At 41.5% G+C, this 18426-nt stretch overlaps 2 protein-coding genes across 8 annotated transcripts; one reads left to right on the top strand and one right to left on the bottom strand.

Annotated features, from left to right (window-relative positions):
• The first annotated feature begins 1057 nt into the window (after window positions 1-1057).
• LOC106749008 (USP6 N-terminal-like protein) lies at window positions 1058-13039 on the top strand. 5 transcript variants are annotated; one of them, XM_014628010.1, is made up of 8 exons: window positions 1058-1410; window positions 1795-2036; window positions 2126-2449; window positions 2572-2759; window positions 3129-3289; window positions 3951-4271; window positions 4907-5042; window positions 7452-13039. In XM_014628010.1, the coding sequence occupies exons 2-8, from the start codon at window positions 1885-1887 to the stop codon at window positions 7874-7876; spliced, it is 1707 nt and encodes a 568-aa protein (XP_014483496.1). In that variant the 5' UTR covers window positions 1058-1410; window positions 1795-1884; the 3' UTR covers window positions 7877-13039. The 5 variants fall into 5 exon arrangements, with proteins under 5 accessions (XP_014483496.1, XP_014483497.1, XP_014483498.1 ...); XM_014628011.1 differs by having other exon boundaries at window positions 1058-1386; XM_014628012.1 differs by having other exon boundaries at window positions 1058-1191.
• On the bottom strand, window positions 11996-17910 carry LOC106749009 (mitochondrial carrier homolog 2). 3 transcript variants are annotated; one of them, XM_014628017.1, is made up of 9 exons: window positions 17627-17909; window positions 17286-17310; window positions 16948-17075; window positions 16732-16816; window positions 16344-16509; window positions 16144-16275; window positions 15645-15831; window positions 15423-15490; window positions 11996-15187 (listed from the first exon to the last, which is right to left on the bottom strand). In XM_014628017.1, the coding sequence occupies exons 3-9, from the start codon at window positions 17047-17049 to the stop codon at window positions 14995-14997; spliced, it is 933 nt and encodes a 310-aa protein (XP_014483503.1). In that variant the 5' UTR covers window positions 17050-17075; window positions 17286-17310; window positions 17627-17909; the 3' UTR covers window positions 11996-14994. The 3 variants fall into 3 exon arrangements, with proteins under 3 accessions (XP_014483503.1, XP_014483501.1, XP_014483502.1); XM_014628015.1 differs by having other exon boundaries at window positions 14995-15187; window positions 17219-17310; window positions 17627-17910; XM_014628016.1 differs by lacking the exon at window positions 17286-17310 and having other exon boundaries at window positions 14995-15187; window positions 17627-17910.
• Between the last annotated feature and the right edge of the window lie 516 nt (window positions 17911-18426).

An 18426-nucleotide genomic window follows, 5' to 3' on the forward strand; every position in this document is an offset into this window, starting at 1 on the left:
CTCGTGGTTCTTCCTCCTCTGTCATTCAGCCATATCGTGTGAAAATTAAGTGATCGTTCGACTTACTTGAATTACAGCACCTGGAGACAAATGATCTCTCTCGGTGAATCGTTTGATCCCCGTCGTCGAGTTGCATTCCTCGAAGAGGACTCCGTCCGACACATCTTTTCCGAGATTCCAAACCGTCAAGTGTCGGTTCTGCGGTTATTTCAAAAATCGGTTTCTCAGTATTCCCGAGTGTAATTTCAAAATCGTCGCTATGAACCGCCGCCATCTGCGATGTGTAACGGATGTCTTAAAGAAAGCACGCAATACTGCAGTATTTCATAAACTAGCAGCCAATAGGAAGCTGTATTGTAAAAGTACACTCGATTACAGAACGGTTGCAACATGTTTGTTGTTCATATTTCGTAACATACAAAAATTATGACAGCGAACCTATGAATTGACGATCATGCGCAGTAGGTGATCTGACAGCTGTCAAATTACATATACAAGCCGTAGGCATAAAGATAATAGAGCAATATATTAGTTACACACGTTTTAATACAAGAAAATTAAGATTGAAAAATTTTCGCACGTTATATACGTTTAATTCGAAATATCTTGACGAAAATTAACGATCACATTAATATAGCTAATATGGTTAAAAACTAGATACTTCAAGCTTTAACATACTTTTTAAACGATCTCGATAGTATCATTGCAAAAATTACAGCCTGTTGAATTCGCCTATCTTTTATTACAATGGAAAGTACGTCTAACCAGTCCTTGAGTCATACTACTTGAAAAATAGAAGTACGTCTGACTTCATCGTTTAATCATATCACGACTTCAGTTTCTCGTTAAGTATAGTGACAACTCGTAGCGGAGATTCTGGAACTAAATTACAGAAATAACGGGTCTAATAATTCCGTAAACCCGTTATTATGAACGGATTAAATAACGGGTTTATGGGATTCTTAAACCTGTTATTTCTGTAATTTAGTTCCAGAATCTCTGCTACGAGTCGCCACTTTCCTTAACGAGAAACTGAAGTCGTGATATGACTAAACGATAGAGTCAGAGGTACTTCTATTTCTCAAGTAGTATGACTCTACGGCGGCCGGGCCAACCTCCTCCGCTTTCAAATAGCACGACCCCGTGGGACAGGTCGGAAGAATTTCGTTCTCACCTGTACGACCCGATGAGGTGCTGCCGCTTATCATCTTTTTTTCCACACATCTTGTCAATAATCACGTAACTTCGGGCCGGTGCATGTTGGCGAAGTTAAACCACGGTAGCGCCGCGAGAGCACGCCAGGCTCGCGTCGGAAGACTCGCGGTGTCCTGCGGATCCTCGAGAAGGAGCAGAGGCGAGCAGCCGGAGGAGTTCAAATGTTGTCTCGTGTGTATCGTCTGCGCCTAGCCAGTAAGGAACCGGACAAATCGGTCGCGAACCTGCCCGGCTTCACCGCCGCGTTGAGTGTGCGCACGTTCCGCTACACTGTGTCCGCCAGTCAATTCGCACTCTGGATTTCATGAGTTAACGGCGGAAATCTGTTACGCGCTCCGGGCAGCGTGAATTCCGACAGGATACACGTAATTCCAACGTTACTTCGTCATAGTACGCTTGACACCGTCTGACAGTCTCGGTCAAAAACGTGTCCGAAAGTCTATCGCTCTTTGTTGTTACACTGACTCACTTGGCCCTGCTTATCGGAGCCAATTCCGTGGAATGATTATCTCGGTCTTGGTAGGAAAACCCTACTTTCACCTGTGAGGTGTGCCTAAAGTCTCGTTTTTTCCTTCGCAGATGCAGCTACATACATGTGGATGCAGGTAGAAGAAAGATTCATTAATAAAACGGCATGCTTGTAAGTGTAGCCGCGCACTGTCACGTGGGATGAATGAGGAAGAACTGTTGAAACGATCTGCCGCTGAGCGCGATAGGATTTTCAGCTGCTATGACCGCGGTAGGGAGGGTGCTGAGATTGATCCTTGGGAGGATCCCGGCTACGAGGTCTATCATACCACAGACAGATATGGATTTATACAGTGTGTACTTGCATTTGCTCGGAATCAAGTGATCGAGATTGAGTTGTACAATGTATATATATGTGCTGACACGTTTCTTCCTGTTGCAGCGATAAGAGATTACCGCAGAAGCCGGATCCATATGAGGTCAAGCTGCACCACGTGGAGATGGAGAGACTGAAGAAATGGGAGAAGATGACGAAGCAATGGGACAGTGCCTCGACCAAGGAGAAGCTGCGGCGTAGGATATACAAAGGGATTCCCAACAGATTTCGGGGACAAGTATGGATTCTCCTCTTGGGGATTAAGAATCTGAAGAAAGAACAGGCAGGCAAGTACGAGGAGATGCTGCAGCTGGCTCGCCAATGGTCCACGGAGATAAGACAGATTGATGCCGACGTTGCAAGACAATACAGAGATCATATTAATTATAGGTATGTGTGTGTATATGTGTGTGTATGTGTGTGATATAAGCAGATATGAGCTGTGCTTTATCGGCAGACATGTGGTTGTGTATCTGAAGAAAGTGATACACTCGTCACGATTATCCTTCCAGGGAGAGATATAGCATAAAACAAAAGTCCATGTTCTACGTACTAGCTGCCTATAGTATGTACAACATGGAGGTAGGGTATTGCCAAGGAATGTCCGTGTTGGCCGGTCTGCTGCTGCTCTACATGGATGAGGAGGACGCGTTTTGGGGCCTTTCTGTGTTACTAGCCGACAAGAAATACAGCATGCACGGTCAGGCTTTTTCTCAGACACAGCTGCATACAGCTCTTCTTCAGCAACATGTTTACTCCCCTTACGAGCGACGTTATGCTCTCTTTTTCTCTCCAAAGAGAGTCGATCCAATTGTCAAGTTTATTTGCCCGTAAGTTCGCGAGCACGGCTAAGTTGCGAGAACGAAAGGTTATCGGTGACAAAAAGATCCGTTCCCGTGTAAATTAATCACGCACGGACGTGGAAGAAGAAAAAAAAACGCATGCACAACGTAGCCTCGTTCGAATGTGAAAGGTCATACTGAAAGCTTGTTTGCCAACTTCTGGGCAATATTGACATTTAACGTATTGAGCGTTTATTTGCGCGTGCAATAACGTACTCTCATTGTAGGCTTCTACGTGGATGGTTTCCCGAAATTGAATCGATTCATAGAGCACCATGACAAGATAATGAACAAATTCCTGCCGAAGCTGAAGCGAAAGCTGGACAAGTGCGGCTGCGACTCCATATTGTACGCGTTGAAGTGGTTCTTCGTTGTCTTTCAGGAGAGAGTAAGTTCTCCGCTGTTTCTTCCTCCTTCTCTCGCGCGCAAGTTACCTTTCCCTTTTAGGCTGCGTTCGAAAATACCATCCTGAGGATAGATCAGAGTAGAGCAGGGTAAGTATAGCGGTGAAGGCAGGTTTCATTCCGAGTGTAGATGGTTTCCGAACGCAAACATCAAATGCTGTCAAAGATCCCTGGGGATTTGTGTATTGGCTAATTATTTTCATTCAGTGCGTAGCCTTTAATAGTCCTTTGATAAATTTACACGCTTCATTGGCATAGTTCAAAACACAAATTCAAACTTCAAATGCAACGAGTCACCGGCATCCACTCTGAAATATCAGGACGGACAATTTTCCTCCTGAAGTGCACCTATTACAGTTTCCGAACGACACCATTGCTGTCACACTTAGTCTGTCTTTTTCAGCCGACTTAGTTCAAGAAATTGACATACACACTGAAGCATATGAAGCGTACGTGCGAGATTTTCACGCTTCCGTATACGTGAATTTTTTTAACTGGTGCAGCCAGTTCAGCTAAAAAAAACAGACCAATTGGTGCACCTTGAATGTTTCCGAACGCAGCCTCACGTTCTTTTTCCGCGGAAGGAAATTCGTGACGTCGCGAATCGGTGACTCTCGATGCACATCGATCGCGTTGGTCCCGCAGACACCTGTTAGCCTCGGCCTCCGTATTTGGGACATCTTCCTGCTGGACGGCGACCGTATACTGCCAGCCATGGCGTATACCGTGATGAAGCTGCACAAGCGCTTCCTGATGCCGATGGAGAGCCTCGACGAGTTCTGCAACTACTTGCAGATCAAGCTGGAGAAGGACTTCTACTTCGACGACGACGCCGTGATCAGCACGATGGAGCGCAGCATGGAGGAGCTGAAGCGAGCCAAATTAGACTACCCGGGCCCGCCGTTGCCGCACGAGCTGCCACGTTTCCCGTTTGGCACGTTCAAGGAACCCTCCTTTACCAGCAAGGTGAAGCATTTGCGCCCTGAAAACGGAAAGATACGAGATTAAGTGTTACTGCCCGGAAAAATGGTAAAGACTGAATACATGGGACCATGAGGAGTGCCAAAACACGGATGTTGTAGTGCCATTTAAATATTAATATCGTCAATATTTGAAAGATATAAATTATAGAAGGCAGAACAAATTTCTAAAAAGTGTCTGAAAGACGTCTAAGAGACGTTTTACTTTTTCAGATGTCTTTCAGACTTCTTTAAGAAATCTTTTAAATATTTCTTCCATCTGGGAGAGTATCGATTCGATCTTCGAGATAAACTTTTACCAGCAACATGAAACACTCGCGCACCGAGAACGGAAAGATACGAAGGATTCGGTCTTCCTCGGGGGGTAAATTTTCTCAGGAACAAGGAGGTGTCACTCGATGTCTACACGTTCTCGACTCGTGTCTGCGCGAGAAATTCGATCCCGTAGCCGTGTTGTTACCGAAGACATCCGCTTCATGTGCATTTCCCATGCATTTTTTTACGATACGATAGACGTCGATCATACGTCGACGACGTCGATGATTCGCGCGCATTCCATCCTGCATCGCTATTTCGCCAGACAAGTAAATAAGCACATGCCCGTTCGTTTCGTTCGTTCAGGTCGGCAGGCGGAGCGAGGAGTTTAGCGAGGCTCAGCATGTAATGCGAGAGTCCGTGGCGCAACGCAGGGACATGGCACTGATCGACGACGGCCGGGAGAGCACCACGCCCGTCGAGCCGACCAGCGGCCTTGGTGGTGAGTTTACAGTTAGCCACGAAACCTTACACGACACTAGCACCGACAGTATGTCGCGCGACGAGCGTAGCAACAACGATGCCGAGGACGACGACGACGCCGTGAGCGACGCCGGCGACGATTCCGACGTTTGGTCAAAAATTATCTATAGCACTAGACTGTAAGCAAGCGAGAGAGAGAGGGAGAGAGAGGCGGTAGTTGTATCGCTTTGTGCGATTAACTTCCTATCCATAATCATTTTGCTCAACGACACTATCCTATATGTCGAACGTAGGTCCGTAGGAAGCTCTTTGCCCTGGAGGACCCTTGCCAGATATATAAGCGCGAAAATGTCCTTAGTGAGAGGCGATAAGTTCCGTAATAAGCTAGCACATATAGCACTATAGTCTTGTTATTAAACATACTGTTATCATGCGCGATAACGAGGAAAAGCGGCCTGCGCGTTGTCCCGCGTGCGGGAACGCGCACCGCGCGGTGGATATTTTTTTAAAAATAGCGTTACATCGGCGGCGCCGCCCTAGCTGTGTCGATTGTGCCCTGGAGCTCGTGAAGCGGCGCTTCAAGCCGGGAGCCCCCGGGAGGTGGTGAATGGTCGCGTGCGACGCGCGTGAGTACGCGTACACGCTTTCGTCGGAACGCTTGCGGCTCCCGACGCGAATGCCCATCGTCGTCGATGAGTTCCCACGAATGAATATCTCCTTTTAGTTTTTTCTGCATTCGTATGTTTATATTTCAATAAACGTTGCAACACACCGACCAAGCCCAGCCTTGTATGATTTATAGCGCAACCCGCTCTGCCATTTCGATTAGCTTCTTCCGCGCGAATTTCAGATGACGCGTCCGACTTTACCGCAGTGACATCGAGTAATATTTCACATCGTTTTACCGCAAAATATGTACGCACATCTTACTAAGTTCATTGTTCATCTTTATTTTACGATCAGGTCACGCATACGTTCGAAATTTTTCTTTTTCCTCTTTAAGATCTCGTAGTTTCATTCTCGTGCGCGCGTTCGACGGAACAATGTTACATGCGGGATCTCGGCCGCGTTAAATCTCGCGAGATTTCTCCGTAAAAAGCGTCGATTGTGAGAAGTTGATATTTACAAGCGATGTGAGAGAGGGGAAAAAAGGAATAGACGGATACAGTGTACCGTTAGTCCTCGGATCTGCGATAGGTGTAGTAATCCTGAGAACATTAAGACATTATCTTAAGACGTTATAAAGACGTTTTTGTGATGATAAATCGTCTAAGTGATGTCTTTGAGACGTCTTTTAGACGTACATGTTGTATGGGAAGATCTTAGCCTTTTGCTCTGAGCAATATAATGTAATGTAATGTTTTGACAGAAGGCGTAATATTCTTCAATATATCTTAGGAATCACGATGTTCAACACAATGTGTTTTCGTATTATCTTATCAGCGTATCATCGTATCATGTTTTTAGCGGTTGAAGATAAAAATTTCGTAGCGCGGAGTAAGTCGGGCATCTCGTGTTCTGTACTTGGGTAAACACTCGGTGTACCGGATCTTTTGCGTCGACCGTGCACGGAGACAAAGGATCTCTTTGGATTTAATAAAATTCCTCTAATTAAAATTTGTCTTTTGGAACGGAACAAACGAATGAATGTTTGATAATTCAACAAATAGGATTGTTTGGCTTCTCAAGCAATAAATATCTTTACGTTAAACGACATACTTCTTTTATATTTTCATCCAAATATTACAATATAAATAATAGCTGCCATAAGTAATAAATTATTTTTAAAGAAGTAACACTATATTGTAAAAATATTAAGGAACTTCTTTATGTTTCCATGGAACAATATTTAACATATAATGAAAAAATGTTTCTTTTATCGGTAACTAAACATTACTTCCTCTAAATAATACTGTTTTCTCTATCAGACAACGTAGTTTACTCGAGTGAAACAGCAACATTTTTATTCCAACAAAATGATATTTAATACTAAATTATATTCAATCCGTTCTTTTTAGCTAAACCGGCTGCACTGGTTTCAAGAAATTTATATACACATCGAAGCATTATACGAAATTCTCATGTTTCAATATACGTAAATTCCTTGAATTAACGCAGCCGATTCAACTAAAAAGAACAGACCTCTCAAGTCTGTTTTCTATTTCTGAACCAGAGTTGTACTGGAACTTCGTTCCTTTTCCCTTCAACATTAAGTGTTAATTATATTAAGTTAATCATATTACATTTATTTCACTCTAAAGATAAAAAATGCAACTTTGTTCAGGAAAACAGAAAACAGATCTATTGTTTATATTAAACAAACCAAACAAGTGAAATAAACACGCACACTAAATCCAAAGAAACCTTCTTCTCCGTGTGGGTTCTTCAAACTCGCGTCTCTAACGTGGACTTCTCTCTGTGTCCGCAGGCAGCAAATTCTCTTTCGATCCCAGCCTGGAGGATGGCACGTCTCCCAACGGCTCCCGCCGCTCGCTGGCCGAGACGTCGGTAACGTCAACAGCGGATCTGTCGGTGTTCAGCTCGGCGACGCGCTCCCAGGCATTGGACAACAGCCTCGACACACAGAGCAACATCTCGAACGCGAGCTCGGGCAGCGGCGGTCTGCCAACGCCGCGGGCGACTCCGCACCAACCCAGCCCGGATGTGGTTCGCATTTACGTGCCGTACGCTTCGCCGGCGGCCTCCTTCAAGGACGACCTGCCGCGCACGCTGCCGCGCTCGCTCGACACCAACAAGATCCGCATTCGCGTCGATCCGGACAAGACCCCGATCGTGGAGAACCTGAAGCCGTTCTCGCTAGAGAGTCCGGAGGTGGAGCTGGACTTGAAATAACGGCCTCGAGTTAAACAGAAGCCGGGAAGAAGGCACGGAAAGATTTCGTCGAGCAGGCGAGACAATAAGGTTCGAATGTAAGCCGCGATGGTGGCCCGGTGAGTACGTGGACAGGGCGTCCTGGAAGTTGCTTTCCGACCGTGAAGATCGGCTGGCTCTTTTCAAGAATCCCGCGCGAAGGGCTCCGTTGGTTTCTACGAGTGATCGTGAGATCTCGGCGTGTCTGCGCACGGAGCCGTGTTTGTGTAAGATAAATAACGAAGCCGGACCGTCGATTCGGTGGAATTCCCCGGGTCTCGTTCCGACGGAGGATCGGTTGGAAGATCCGATCGAGGCCGAGAATTCACTCGGGACCTGAAAAAGGAAAGAGAGCTGGAGTCGGACGATGTCTAATTGGAGATAATACGTTCCATTTTACTCGTAGAGATGCAATTTTTTTTCTAACGATATTACGTTCGCATGATATTATGACACCGTCGTTAAAAACAGTGTTTAATGATATCCCGAGGGAGATTTGTAGCAAATGTTTAGAATTTCTTTTTTTTACTCATGTGTCGGTTGTAGCAAATTGACACGAAGACATAATGAATCTCGATTTGGACTTTCAGACGGGCGATCGGCCCCGGGTGCGCCGAAGAATCCTCGCGGAAGAGCGTGACTCCCGGCACATTTTGTAAATGTACGCCGTGATACATGAGTACACGCGATATCGTGTGCGCGCGATCGAACGGGACAACGACAAATACGAGATGTCGCGTTGAATCTTTAGAGATTTCCTTATAGAAAACGTCAATTGTGCTGGAGGAGTTGATATTTAGAAGCGGCGGTGCAAGAAAGAGAGAGAGAGAGAGAAAAAGAGAAAGAGAGAGGGAGAGAGAGAGAGAAGAAAAAGAAGGGAAAGACGAATATGATGTGTACCGTTTAAAGTGTGTAATCGAAAACATACCTTACGATGTAATGTTTAAAATGTCCGTTATCTCTCTATAAATTATACATTTCGATTCTCATGAAGAGTTGTAAAATTATAGGAGAGAATTAATTACATTTGAATTGTAGAAAATATACTGAGGGGGGGGGGGGAAGGTCGCGATTAATTATACATTCCAACTTGTAAGAAAAGAAAAAAAAATCCTGAGAGGATCTCTCAGAGGTTTGTTACATAAATATATGTGTGTGTGTGTGTATAAATTTCAGAAAGTGGTTTCATCGATTCGAGAGACATCCGAATGGGACAGACGATCGTTAGATACTTCGACGTAAGAGAATCGAAAGGAGGACGAGGTGTCGTCGCTAAGTCGCGGCCTAATTTACGTTCGTTCATAGTCCGAACACTGCTCATTGTACGGTATGTCACACATACGTTCGTATCGCACACGCAATCCCACACCTGCGATCGTCGGTTTGTTTTCTCTCCTCTTTTCGATCCCCGCGCGAGAAAGAGTGCTCCGACAACGAGTTTCCTCCTTGTCGTGCCGAGATAACGCTGTTAGATAATCGGATCATTCAAAGATCCGCGGTAGAGAGGATCACGTTGTACATAAGCACAGAGGTATGCGTCTAGAATTCACACTTCCCTACACGTTTCACGTGTACGAATCTCAACACGAATGTGGAATAGCGAAAATTCATATTCGGGGTTTTGCCGTTCGAATTTCCGGTTTCAGCGTATATTTATACGTCGTTTCGTTTCCCGATGAATTCGAGGAAAAAGAGAGCCCGATGACGCGGCTTGTGCGAAATCCCCTTCCGAGCAACTATATACGTTCGTTATACTTCAGCGAATTTGTACCCCACGAATACTGTACTTTCATCGACGGAGTAACGTTGCACGCAACGCGACGTAACGCCGTCTTGTCACGCACGCTCGCGCCGCACGAGCCGGTTACATTCACCCGTCCTCACGAGGGAGAGATACTTTAACTGATACACCGGAGTATTATATTGTGCTGCCTTTGGCAACGTTCAAACGTCGCCACTTTATTTTACCTTTGCTTTACTTTTAAGTTGTACCTTCCCCATATCCCGATTTCTCTATCTCTCTTTCTCCTCTCTCACGTTTCTTTTAATATAATTCATATATTGTAAGAAATATACTTTTGTACATACGCATAATATTTACAAATTAAAAAGAAAAAAAAGTAAAGGAAGAGTAAGAAGAAGAGGGAGTCTCCATGCCAAGAAGAAGATCCTTAGATCAGTAGCTATCGAGTTCGGGATCTCTCCGTCTAAAATGTGAATATTGAACAGTTCTCGCTACCGTGTGTCGCACCGATATCTGTATTATTATGATAATAATAATAATTATTATTATTATTTAAACTCTCTCGCGAGGCGTCGCGCTTCGACGTGTATGTGTGTGTGTGTACGGCCATCCGCTTGCTTTCGATCTCGAACCAACATTCCCGAACACGCAGTATATTCTTCGATATGCAAATGTGTATATAGCCTTCCGCGGAGCCTAAGGAGAACGAAAGGTTTTACTCTCTTCCCCCCTCTCAATTGCGCGTACTTGACGCTCGGACTCGGCGATACAAATCGATTGTTATATACCTAATAGAGATAGCGATAATAAGCGACGTTGGTTGAATAGATATTGAATGTTGATCGTCTGGATCTTTTATCGTGTTACGCCGGAAACGAGATTGATAGGATGTTTAGAGAGTAATCCCCCCCTCCACATTTGCGCGATGTGAGCCCTCCGATATTATTATTTCATAACAAGTTTGGAATAGTTGCGATAACGACGGCCTTGCATCCACGATTATGTCGATAATGAAATGAAATTGCGCTCGCTCAGTCGCGACATACGATTGTCGTTTACTTATAGTTCTAAAGTTTTGGGAAAACCCGTTTTTTCTCCCAATTTTCCCGCGGGTTTCTTTGGTTTATTCGGTCCCAAGGAAGATTTGTAAAGAAACATTCGCGTGTGTTCGATTGAAACCTCCCAAATAGCAAGGTGACGTCGGATGAATCTTAATAACGTCCTAATGACGTCTCTAACGTCAATAAGACGTTGTTAAAACGTTATTTGACGTTACCTAATAAGTAATAACTTAGATTGCTAATTTACTTTCTTAGCGAAGGCAAAGAACCAAAAAAGTTCGCGGGAAAATGAGGAAAAAACGGTTTTTTTTCCGAAACTTTGAACCTATATTTTATCGGAATTCTTCAAACCGGGTGGTATTTATCGCGGAACGATTAATTTTTCTATTGATAGTCTCAAGATAATGCGATCGATCTTGCCGTTTGCCGGCGATTACACGGAAGAAAATCAAGAATAGATATTTTTATATGTAAGCAAGAATATAATCTTGTCAGGGGACTTTTAATCTCGATTTGATTGAATTTATTTATATCGATGCAAATATTACTCGAACTCAACTTAAGACTAAAAATCTTTTATGAAGATTATAATATTCTTGCTTATATATGAGAATATCTATTCTTGATTTAAGACAAATTTTTTTTCCACGTATCTTCGTGGAACAGCAAGGAGAAAAGGTCGAACAGTGGATATAGCGCTGATCGGTGTTGCAACTCGTTCGACTCGCTTGAGAAAATCAAACTCGACAACCAACAACCTGAATCTCTAGAACGAAATAAGACTAGATAAGAGACTTCACAGATATACATATATGTATATGGGAATTGTACATTTCATGAATTAATGCTGGCGGCTGTTCCCGACGATGCTGGCGATGTTTTTTTAGCGCGTAGTCGCAGATCTCGCAGTAGAACTGTCTCAGAGTCTCAAACCATTTCGAACAATACATCATCTTGTCGCGTAGAATTATATATACACACTGTGAGACCGACGGTGTGCGTGTATGTGTGTGTATGTGTATGTATGCGTGTGTGTCAATACACTTTGTCGACGAACCCTGATTGCGATTGCAACGATTATTCGCTTCGCGTCAAATTCGGACGCGTTAGCGTTTTAGTTCTTAAGAGAGAGAGAGAGAGAGAGAGAGAGAGAGAGAGAGAGAGAGAGAGACGAATCTCCGGTGAAGCAATGACCAAAACCATTACCGCATTTGTTCGACCGCGAGCGGGGCGAGATCGGTTTCCCTTAGGTATATTGTATGAAGTAATACGATAAAGTAACACAGAACGCAAAGATACGTGAGAGAAAAGTACAATGATTACTTTATTGCTAGGTCGAGAGTGCGAAAACATCGTTACTTTGTTAAAGTGTAGGAATATTTTCGGGCAGAGAGAGAGAGAGAGAGAGAGAGAGAGAGAGAGAGAGAGAGAGAGAGAGAGAGAGAGAGAGAGAGNAGTCCCCGCTTCAGTAGATCCGACTAGAAATAATTGAGCAAGCGATCGATTATAGAGATACAGTGCGTCCCAAGACTGATATTCGTCCTTCGATGATAGATCGCGCAAAAGTTGAACTTTTCTTTGCCATTAGTTTGATTGAAAAGAAAAAAAAGAAGCAATTCATTTAGCCGATGAGAGAACTTTCAAGATGCGCTCGACTTTGATTTTCTTTCTGAAAAGAATAATATGAAACAGGAAAAGAATAATATGAAACAATCTCGATTCCAACGATGAGAATACGATTCTCGTTCTTTCTCAAAAGGAAGCTTCAACGGAGACTAGATTAGGCGGTTTTTCGGATATCTAACGCCCGAGAATGTTCAATGACGAAAGTAAATCGCTGTCGATCACCCAAATAAAATTTCGCCTCTGTTGTCGCTGAAAGAGCATAGACGACCGGTCGTGGGACGCGCTGTACACACACAACCCCTCTGTTCATTATTCACATTCAACCAGCCACTTTCGTGCAGACGAGCTATAATAATAATAATAATAATAGTTCAAACTTAAATGCCTGAGGAGGAAGGATAAATGTGTGTGTGTCTGTACAAACACTCTTAAGATCGTAGCGCGAGTCGATATTTTTTTTATACGTGTGTACGTTGTTAGTGGCCGGGGGAGACGTAGCTTTAGGCTCTCTTCCGTGTTACCTTCCACCCGCTGCTCTCCTTCTGTAGGGCACAGTATATAAATATATATATATAAATATATAGGAAGACGTTTGTGAAAGCTGACGCGAATGCAATACTCAATTAAAAATCCTACCGATTACCGACACGGGACGCACTTGTAAGCCAATTAATTGTCGAAACAATAAAGTCTTAATTGTCAACATAGCGAAAACACATCCCGCTTCTTCTCTTCCAGCATTACTTTTTTTATTGCGCAATCATGCAGCATTTGCTCCAGTTTTTCACTTATATCCCTAATATTTATCTCGGTTATATCTCGGCGATCCGAAACCCGATGCTGGATAGCTCGAAGCTATTGTGATTGAAAATAAAGTCGATGATCGCTATAAAACCGTTGAGTAATGATGCCTGTTAATCTTAGGTAGGTATAAGATTAATAGGCGGATTATACAAATTTACGTTTGGGGAATTCAATGTTGCTCTATTGATTTCATTGATTTTAACAGTTATATGATAATACAGTTACAATTCAAGGCAGTGAGTAGATAAAGATTTCATCGTAAGAAAGACGCTTTCTTTCTATTGAAAGCTTTTCCTAAGTATTCATTCTTCTCCTAATATGAAATAATACTTGAGAGAAGTACAAATTCCAGACGAATATGAATAATTGTTCTATATATATATATAAAATAACTAAATAACTAACTAACTAAATAACTAAATATATAATAGTGAAATGAAATAATGAAAATATACACTCGTATCCGTCACAAAAGCACGTTTCAGAAAATGCAACGCACTTATCTTTTTTATCTGTCTTGCTGCCTCAATCGCGATTATCTCGAGCAATCTTGATCGGTTCGTTTTCTCATTACAACGCGACTCGAGAAGTAATACTGGGTAGTACTATCGCAGGGATCGATTAGTTTTTTAGCGAATTTGCACAGGTAGAGACATTTATATCTCGGGATGATGAAGAGCAATTGCCACTTCACTTCGTGATATACGTGCGAAAAATAAAATCGAAACTCATCATGCTTCTGAATGTACTTCTATTCATAATGCTTCTTTTTTTTCTTACGGATAATAGCGATGTCGCCTCGATAATGACTTAAGGTGCCATTAGTTCGCCACAAGTATAATTTTCCATTCAATTTTCTTTCGTGACGAAAGCGTAGTACATGTTTCTTACACTTCTATCGAAAATATCGGATCACGAATAATTACTCGTTATTCCGTCTAGAATAACGCAATCCGAGCATATTTAATGCATGGGGAATTCTCGCGCGACATTATGTGAAAATTCGTTGCCATCGAATTTTTCTGTTATCCTTCTTAATGGATATATACTGTACAACTATATTGTACGCTGTACAAACACAACGTGAAATCGTTACGATACGTTAATACTATTCTTAACAAACGTTGGCGTACAGAGTGCACTTTTTTATGTAACATTTGTATTTGATACATTTGAAAAATATTACAAATGCAGAATCGACTCGATAGAAGATCGTACGTACGTAACCAGAAAGATACACTGCACTTTTTTTTACATAATCAAAAATAAAATAAAATAAAATTCGAGTCTGCTTTACATGATCAAATATAAAATAAAATAAAATTTGAATCTGCTTCAACTTGTGGGAATTTGTTGGTCTGTTGCTTGTTCATTACTGTTGCCTAAACTAACTAGTACAATTCGAAGTTTTGCCATAATTTCAGCGAAAATTAATACGCCCTTGAATGCGATAACGATACGAACATACTTGGCAGATATGACTTCAAATTAGTACATTTTGTATATGTTGCTTTTTTTACATCGTGTTTTCAGAAATTATTTCTCACGATTCGTCATGTTTTATAAACGGAAAGACGGAAACAATATGGATAAATACGCATATTTAACAGCTAGTTAAATATGTTTATATTCCATATTCAATTCGTCATCGTCTAATTTCTTAGAATTATATCAGCTTTCCTTTTTCACAGAGAAGCTGTTTCCTTTGAAAAAGAAATTTAACCCGTCGTATCGGTTCTAGTGATGTAAAAGTAGTAATATGTAACTGCCTTTATGATGAATAACATAACGTCGCTATATATCTTCTATCTATCGATCGGTATGCGGTTTGGTAACAGCTTTCCGTCCAGTTAATGCGACATTCATTATTGTACCGATTTGTAAAAAGCATCAGTCATAATCGGTACTAGCTTGCCGTTCACCAGCACTTGCGGCCCAGTATAGTAACGCCATAACAGGCTGCTGCCTCTCTTCAATTGGTTGTTAGCCGACAGATGAGACCAGCAATCCAGCCAGTTCTTGTAAATCGGCATCTGCGGCGGGATACCAGCTACCAATCTGGTGGGGCAACAATTTTCATGGAATTAGTACGAAAAGTAAATCATCGATAACGATTTCTATAGAAATATTTACCTCTTCGTGAAATATACATTAGAAATAATATTTTCACTTTTACCTATAGCAAGTGAATCTACATGTTTCGACATCATTCGGTTTCAAAACGAGTGAATGAGTAAACATAAACATTGTTAGTCTCTGATCAAAGTAATTAGCATCGGATTTTCGTGCTTACCCGCAGTCATTCACTGCCATGCAGTGCGACACCACCAGAAACGGATACGTGACGGTTGTAGCTAGAAACTGCAAATATTTCGCTTTGATTAAATATACGTGAAGTGTAATTACATTTAAAATAAGTACTATTAACTAATTATATAAATATCCGTAAGTTTGAAAATATATTGCATAAATTTACATCGATACACCCCGTCAACTTCATTGAATATTCGCTTACTTTCATAGTCGATGCGGTGTACGCTTTCATCGCTTGCTCGTGAACAACGTAATTGTTCAGGACGTATGTGGAGGCACTAGCTAGTATCAAAACGGAGACATTTGCTATCAGACGCGGTACCAATCCTGCATAGTATCCTAGGAAACCGTTCTCCCTGTAGATCTCCACAAACGAGCTGAATATACCGCTGTTGTGAGAATATCGTGATGAATAAATTTTGTCGTAATAACAATAAGCGAAACGATTGGAGGGGAAAAGGACAAATATCTAAAGATTCAACGGCCAATCTGTCGTTATGTTCTAAGGAGAAAGAACGTGTATATGAGTTATTAATTAACTTAATGCAAGATTCTGCTCATAATTTGGCCATTAGAAGCTTTGCATCGTTTAAAGATATTTCTAAATTTTACATTATGCCGGATCGTATTTTAAATGAGAGAAATTGGTCTTTCTCCCTCCAAGTACTGCAAACTAATACATCTCCATTCATAATACGTACTTATATTTTACTTCTCCACCTACAAACTGCGCCATCATCCTTAACGAAATGACTTCCAGAGGATGACTAATTACGATCGCAACTATTCTACTAATTGTGTCCCTTGTAAACTCGTGTAAACATTTCCTACGTCTACAAGTGTAAGAAATTATTATACAAATTATGTTGCATTTTCCTTCCATTTCTCACTTAGTACTTGCCTCACGCTTTCATCCTCTTCGTCCTCTTCCTCGATTTGCACCACGTCCAACTGCAGGTACTCCGCAGTTTTTTGAGATGCTATTGTGCTGACTGTGTAGGAGCACAGTTTTGGCACCAAGCCTCTATAGCAACCCGTTAAACCATCCACTCTTTTTATGTGTTTAACTGGGAGATAATACGAAACACATAAATAATAAAAAAGTAATGTAAACATATATAGCATAAAGCAATCGCAATGTAAAAAATATATTATTTAGTCAAAATGATAAAATTTGCATTTCATATATATTACTAGAGTTTTCCTAATATAATTCAATATATAAACAGTTGTGTAATACGACGTAAATTACATGAAAATTTTAATTTTAAAATTAATATTAAACTTACCATATGCAAAAATATTGGGTAATTTTAATGCTGGCCTTCCAAATAAAGTTACAGTTGGCTTAGGTGGAATTGGCTCATGTCCAATCTGTGATATTTTGTAAATTAAACATATATAATTTATTTTTCCTCTTTCTTCTTTGATATCTTACATCTTTTTGATATATATAGAATATTGCATTCTATATGAGTTTTATTGGCTAATAAATATAAATTTACCTGTATCAGAACTTTGGCATATTCCATAGGATGAGAGACCACATTTATCAAAATTCGGCTGGCTATATCCGACCATAGAACCTCTGGGTCTTTATTGGACATGTTTGATAACCTATATTTTCTTCTTCCTGGATGAAACAAATCAATATTATATGAAATTTGCATATTAACTTATCGTTAGCAAGAGGATTCAGAAACCAAAAAATACATAGAATATAAAAACTGAAAAAATTGTTGGTTCATAGAATTAAATTATAATAAAATTTCATACCTCCAAAAAATGTTTTTGAAAGTTTTCAAACACAACAAAATTATTAAAATAAATAAATGATAATTACGGGCACTCGCAATTAATCCCAATATCTGCAAAACAAATCATAAGTATCTTTAACAAAAGATTTGTTTAAGTCCATGTTCTGAACTCACTTTTATCAGTAAGAATACCTTAAATGTAGTGCTTCTTAGTTAATCAAGTTCGATTCCTAAATCACTTTTAAAGGCACTTCTGTTGATAAAAACAGTTCAAAATATGGACTTTAGACTCTACCATATTCGTTGTCGGGAAGTTTGATACAGTATCAACATAATATATTGACACAAAATTATAAAATAATACAGTATAATTATAGTTACACGTCAAAAATATATTCTCGCAGAATCAGTTGGTTTTGTTACTCACCTATTTTTCGCGGAATTTTCGTGCCTTTTTTCGAACCAACGGCGACTGGCCGTCGACGGCGATCGGGAGTAGCGAGGTTTGGTGTCGCCGTGGTGAGATATTCTTATTTACTTCCAACTGTGCGGTGAACGTCGCCGATGTCCCTTCTTAGCAGGACACCGCACACCAAATCGTCGAGTGCTCTCGAAGGCTGCCTCGCACCTCAATGGAGCTCCGTCCTCCGGACGACGACCAAGTTAGACCAGGTGGTACACGCGAGAACAAATACACCGTGTTGGTGGTATCAAGTATTATTTCTCCGCTTTCACGAGCGCCGGCTCTATTGGAAACGCCGCCCTAACGGTGTCGTTGCCCGTTGCCTGCACCGACGACGAAAGTTGAATTTCATCGGCGATTCATCTCGCTAACGATTCACAATTCGTGTGCTAGCGATTCTTGACACTCGGTTGAACTCGCTTGAATTGTTCGTCGAATTACATACGTATGGACACGGAAACGGGTAAAATTTTCACTCGGATTTTAGGACGATTCAAATCAACGCTCCTCGCGAGGCCTGACAGCGCAACGAACGATTGGCGGCGCGCACCACGAATCGCATTCTCACCTTGACAGGCTCGTGCTTAGATGCAATACCGGACTCTCTTGTGGGGCGAAACCCGATTTTTAACATCTTCCCTTTTTCCATATAAATTGTAACGTTGAAAATATTCCCAACTTTTTTATCCTCTTTTCGCGCGTCAAAATGGTATTAATGAAGGAATTTGCATTACAAAAAACGATCTTTTTCTTTCATTTTATAG

The sequence above is a fragment of the Dinoponera quadriceps genome, unplaced genomic scaffold, assembly GCF_001313825.1.
Source record: "Dinoponera quadriceps isolate SergipeBrazil2010 unplaced genomic scaffold, ASM131382v1 scaffold3061, whole genome shotgun sequence".
NCBI classification, from domain to species: domain Eukaryota; kingdom Metazoa; phylum Arthropoda; class Insecta; order Hymenoptera; family Formicidae; genus Dinoponera; species Dinoponera quadriceps.

Bases quoted from the DNA above. Each gene is read 5' to 3' on its own strand.
- LOC106749009 (XM_014628017.1), bottom strand. From the start codon at position 17,049: ATGTCCAATAAAGACCCAGAGGTTCTATGGTCGGATATAGCCAGCCGA. The intron at 16,510-16,731 runs GTAAGTTTAATA...ATTATCTCCCAG, and splicing joins ACCCAATATTTTTGCATATG to TTAAACACATAAAAAGAGTG. The intron at 15,832-16,143 runs GTACGTATTATG...TTCTCACAACAG, and splicing joins GGTGGAGAAGTAAAATATAA to CGGTATATTCAGCTCGTTTG.
- LOC106749008 (XM_014628010.1), top strand. From the start codon at position 1,885: ATGAATGAGGAAGAACTGTTGAAACGATCTGCCGCTGAGCGCGATAGG. The intron at 2,037-2,125 runs GTGTGTACTTGC...TTCCTGTTGCAG, and splicing joins GACAGATATGGATTTATACA to CGATAAGAGATTACCGCAGA. The intron at 4,272-4,906 runs GTGAAGCATTTG...TCGTTCGTTCAG, and splicing joins AACCCTCCTTTACCAGCAAG to GTCGGCAGGCGGAGCGAGGA.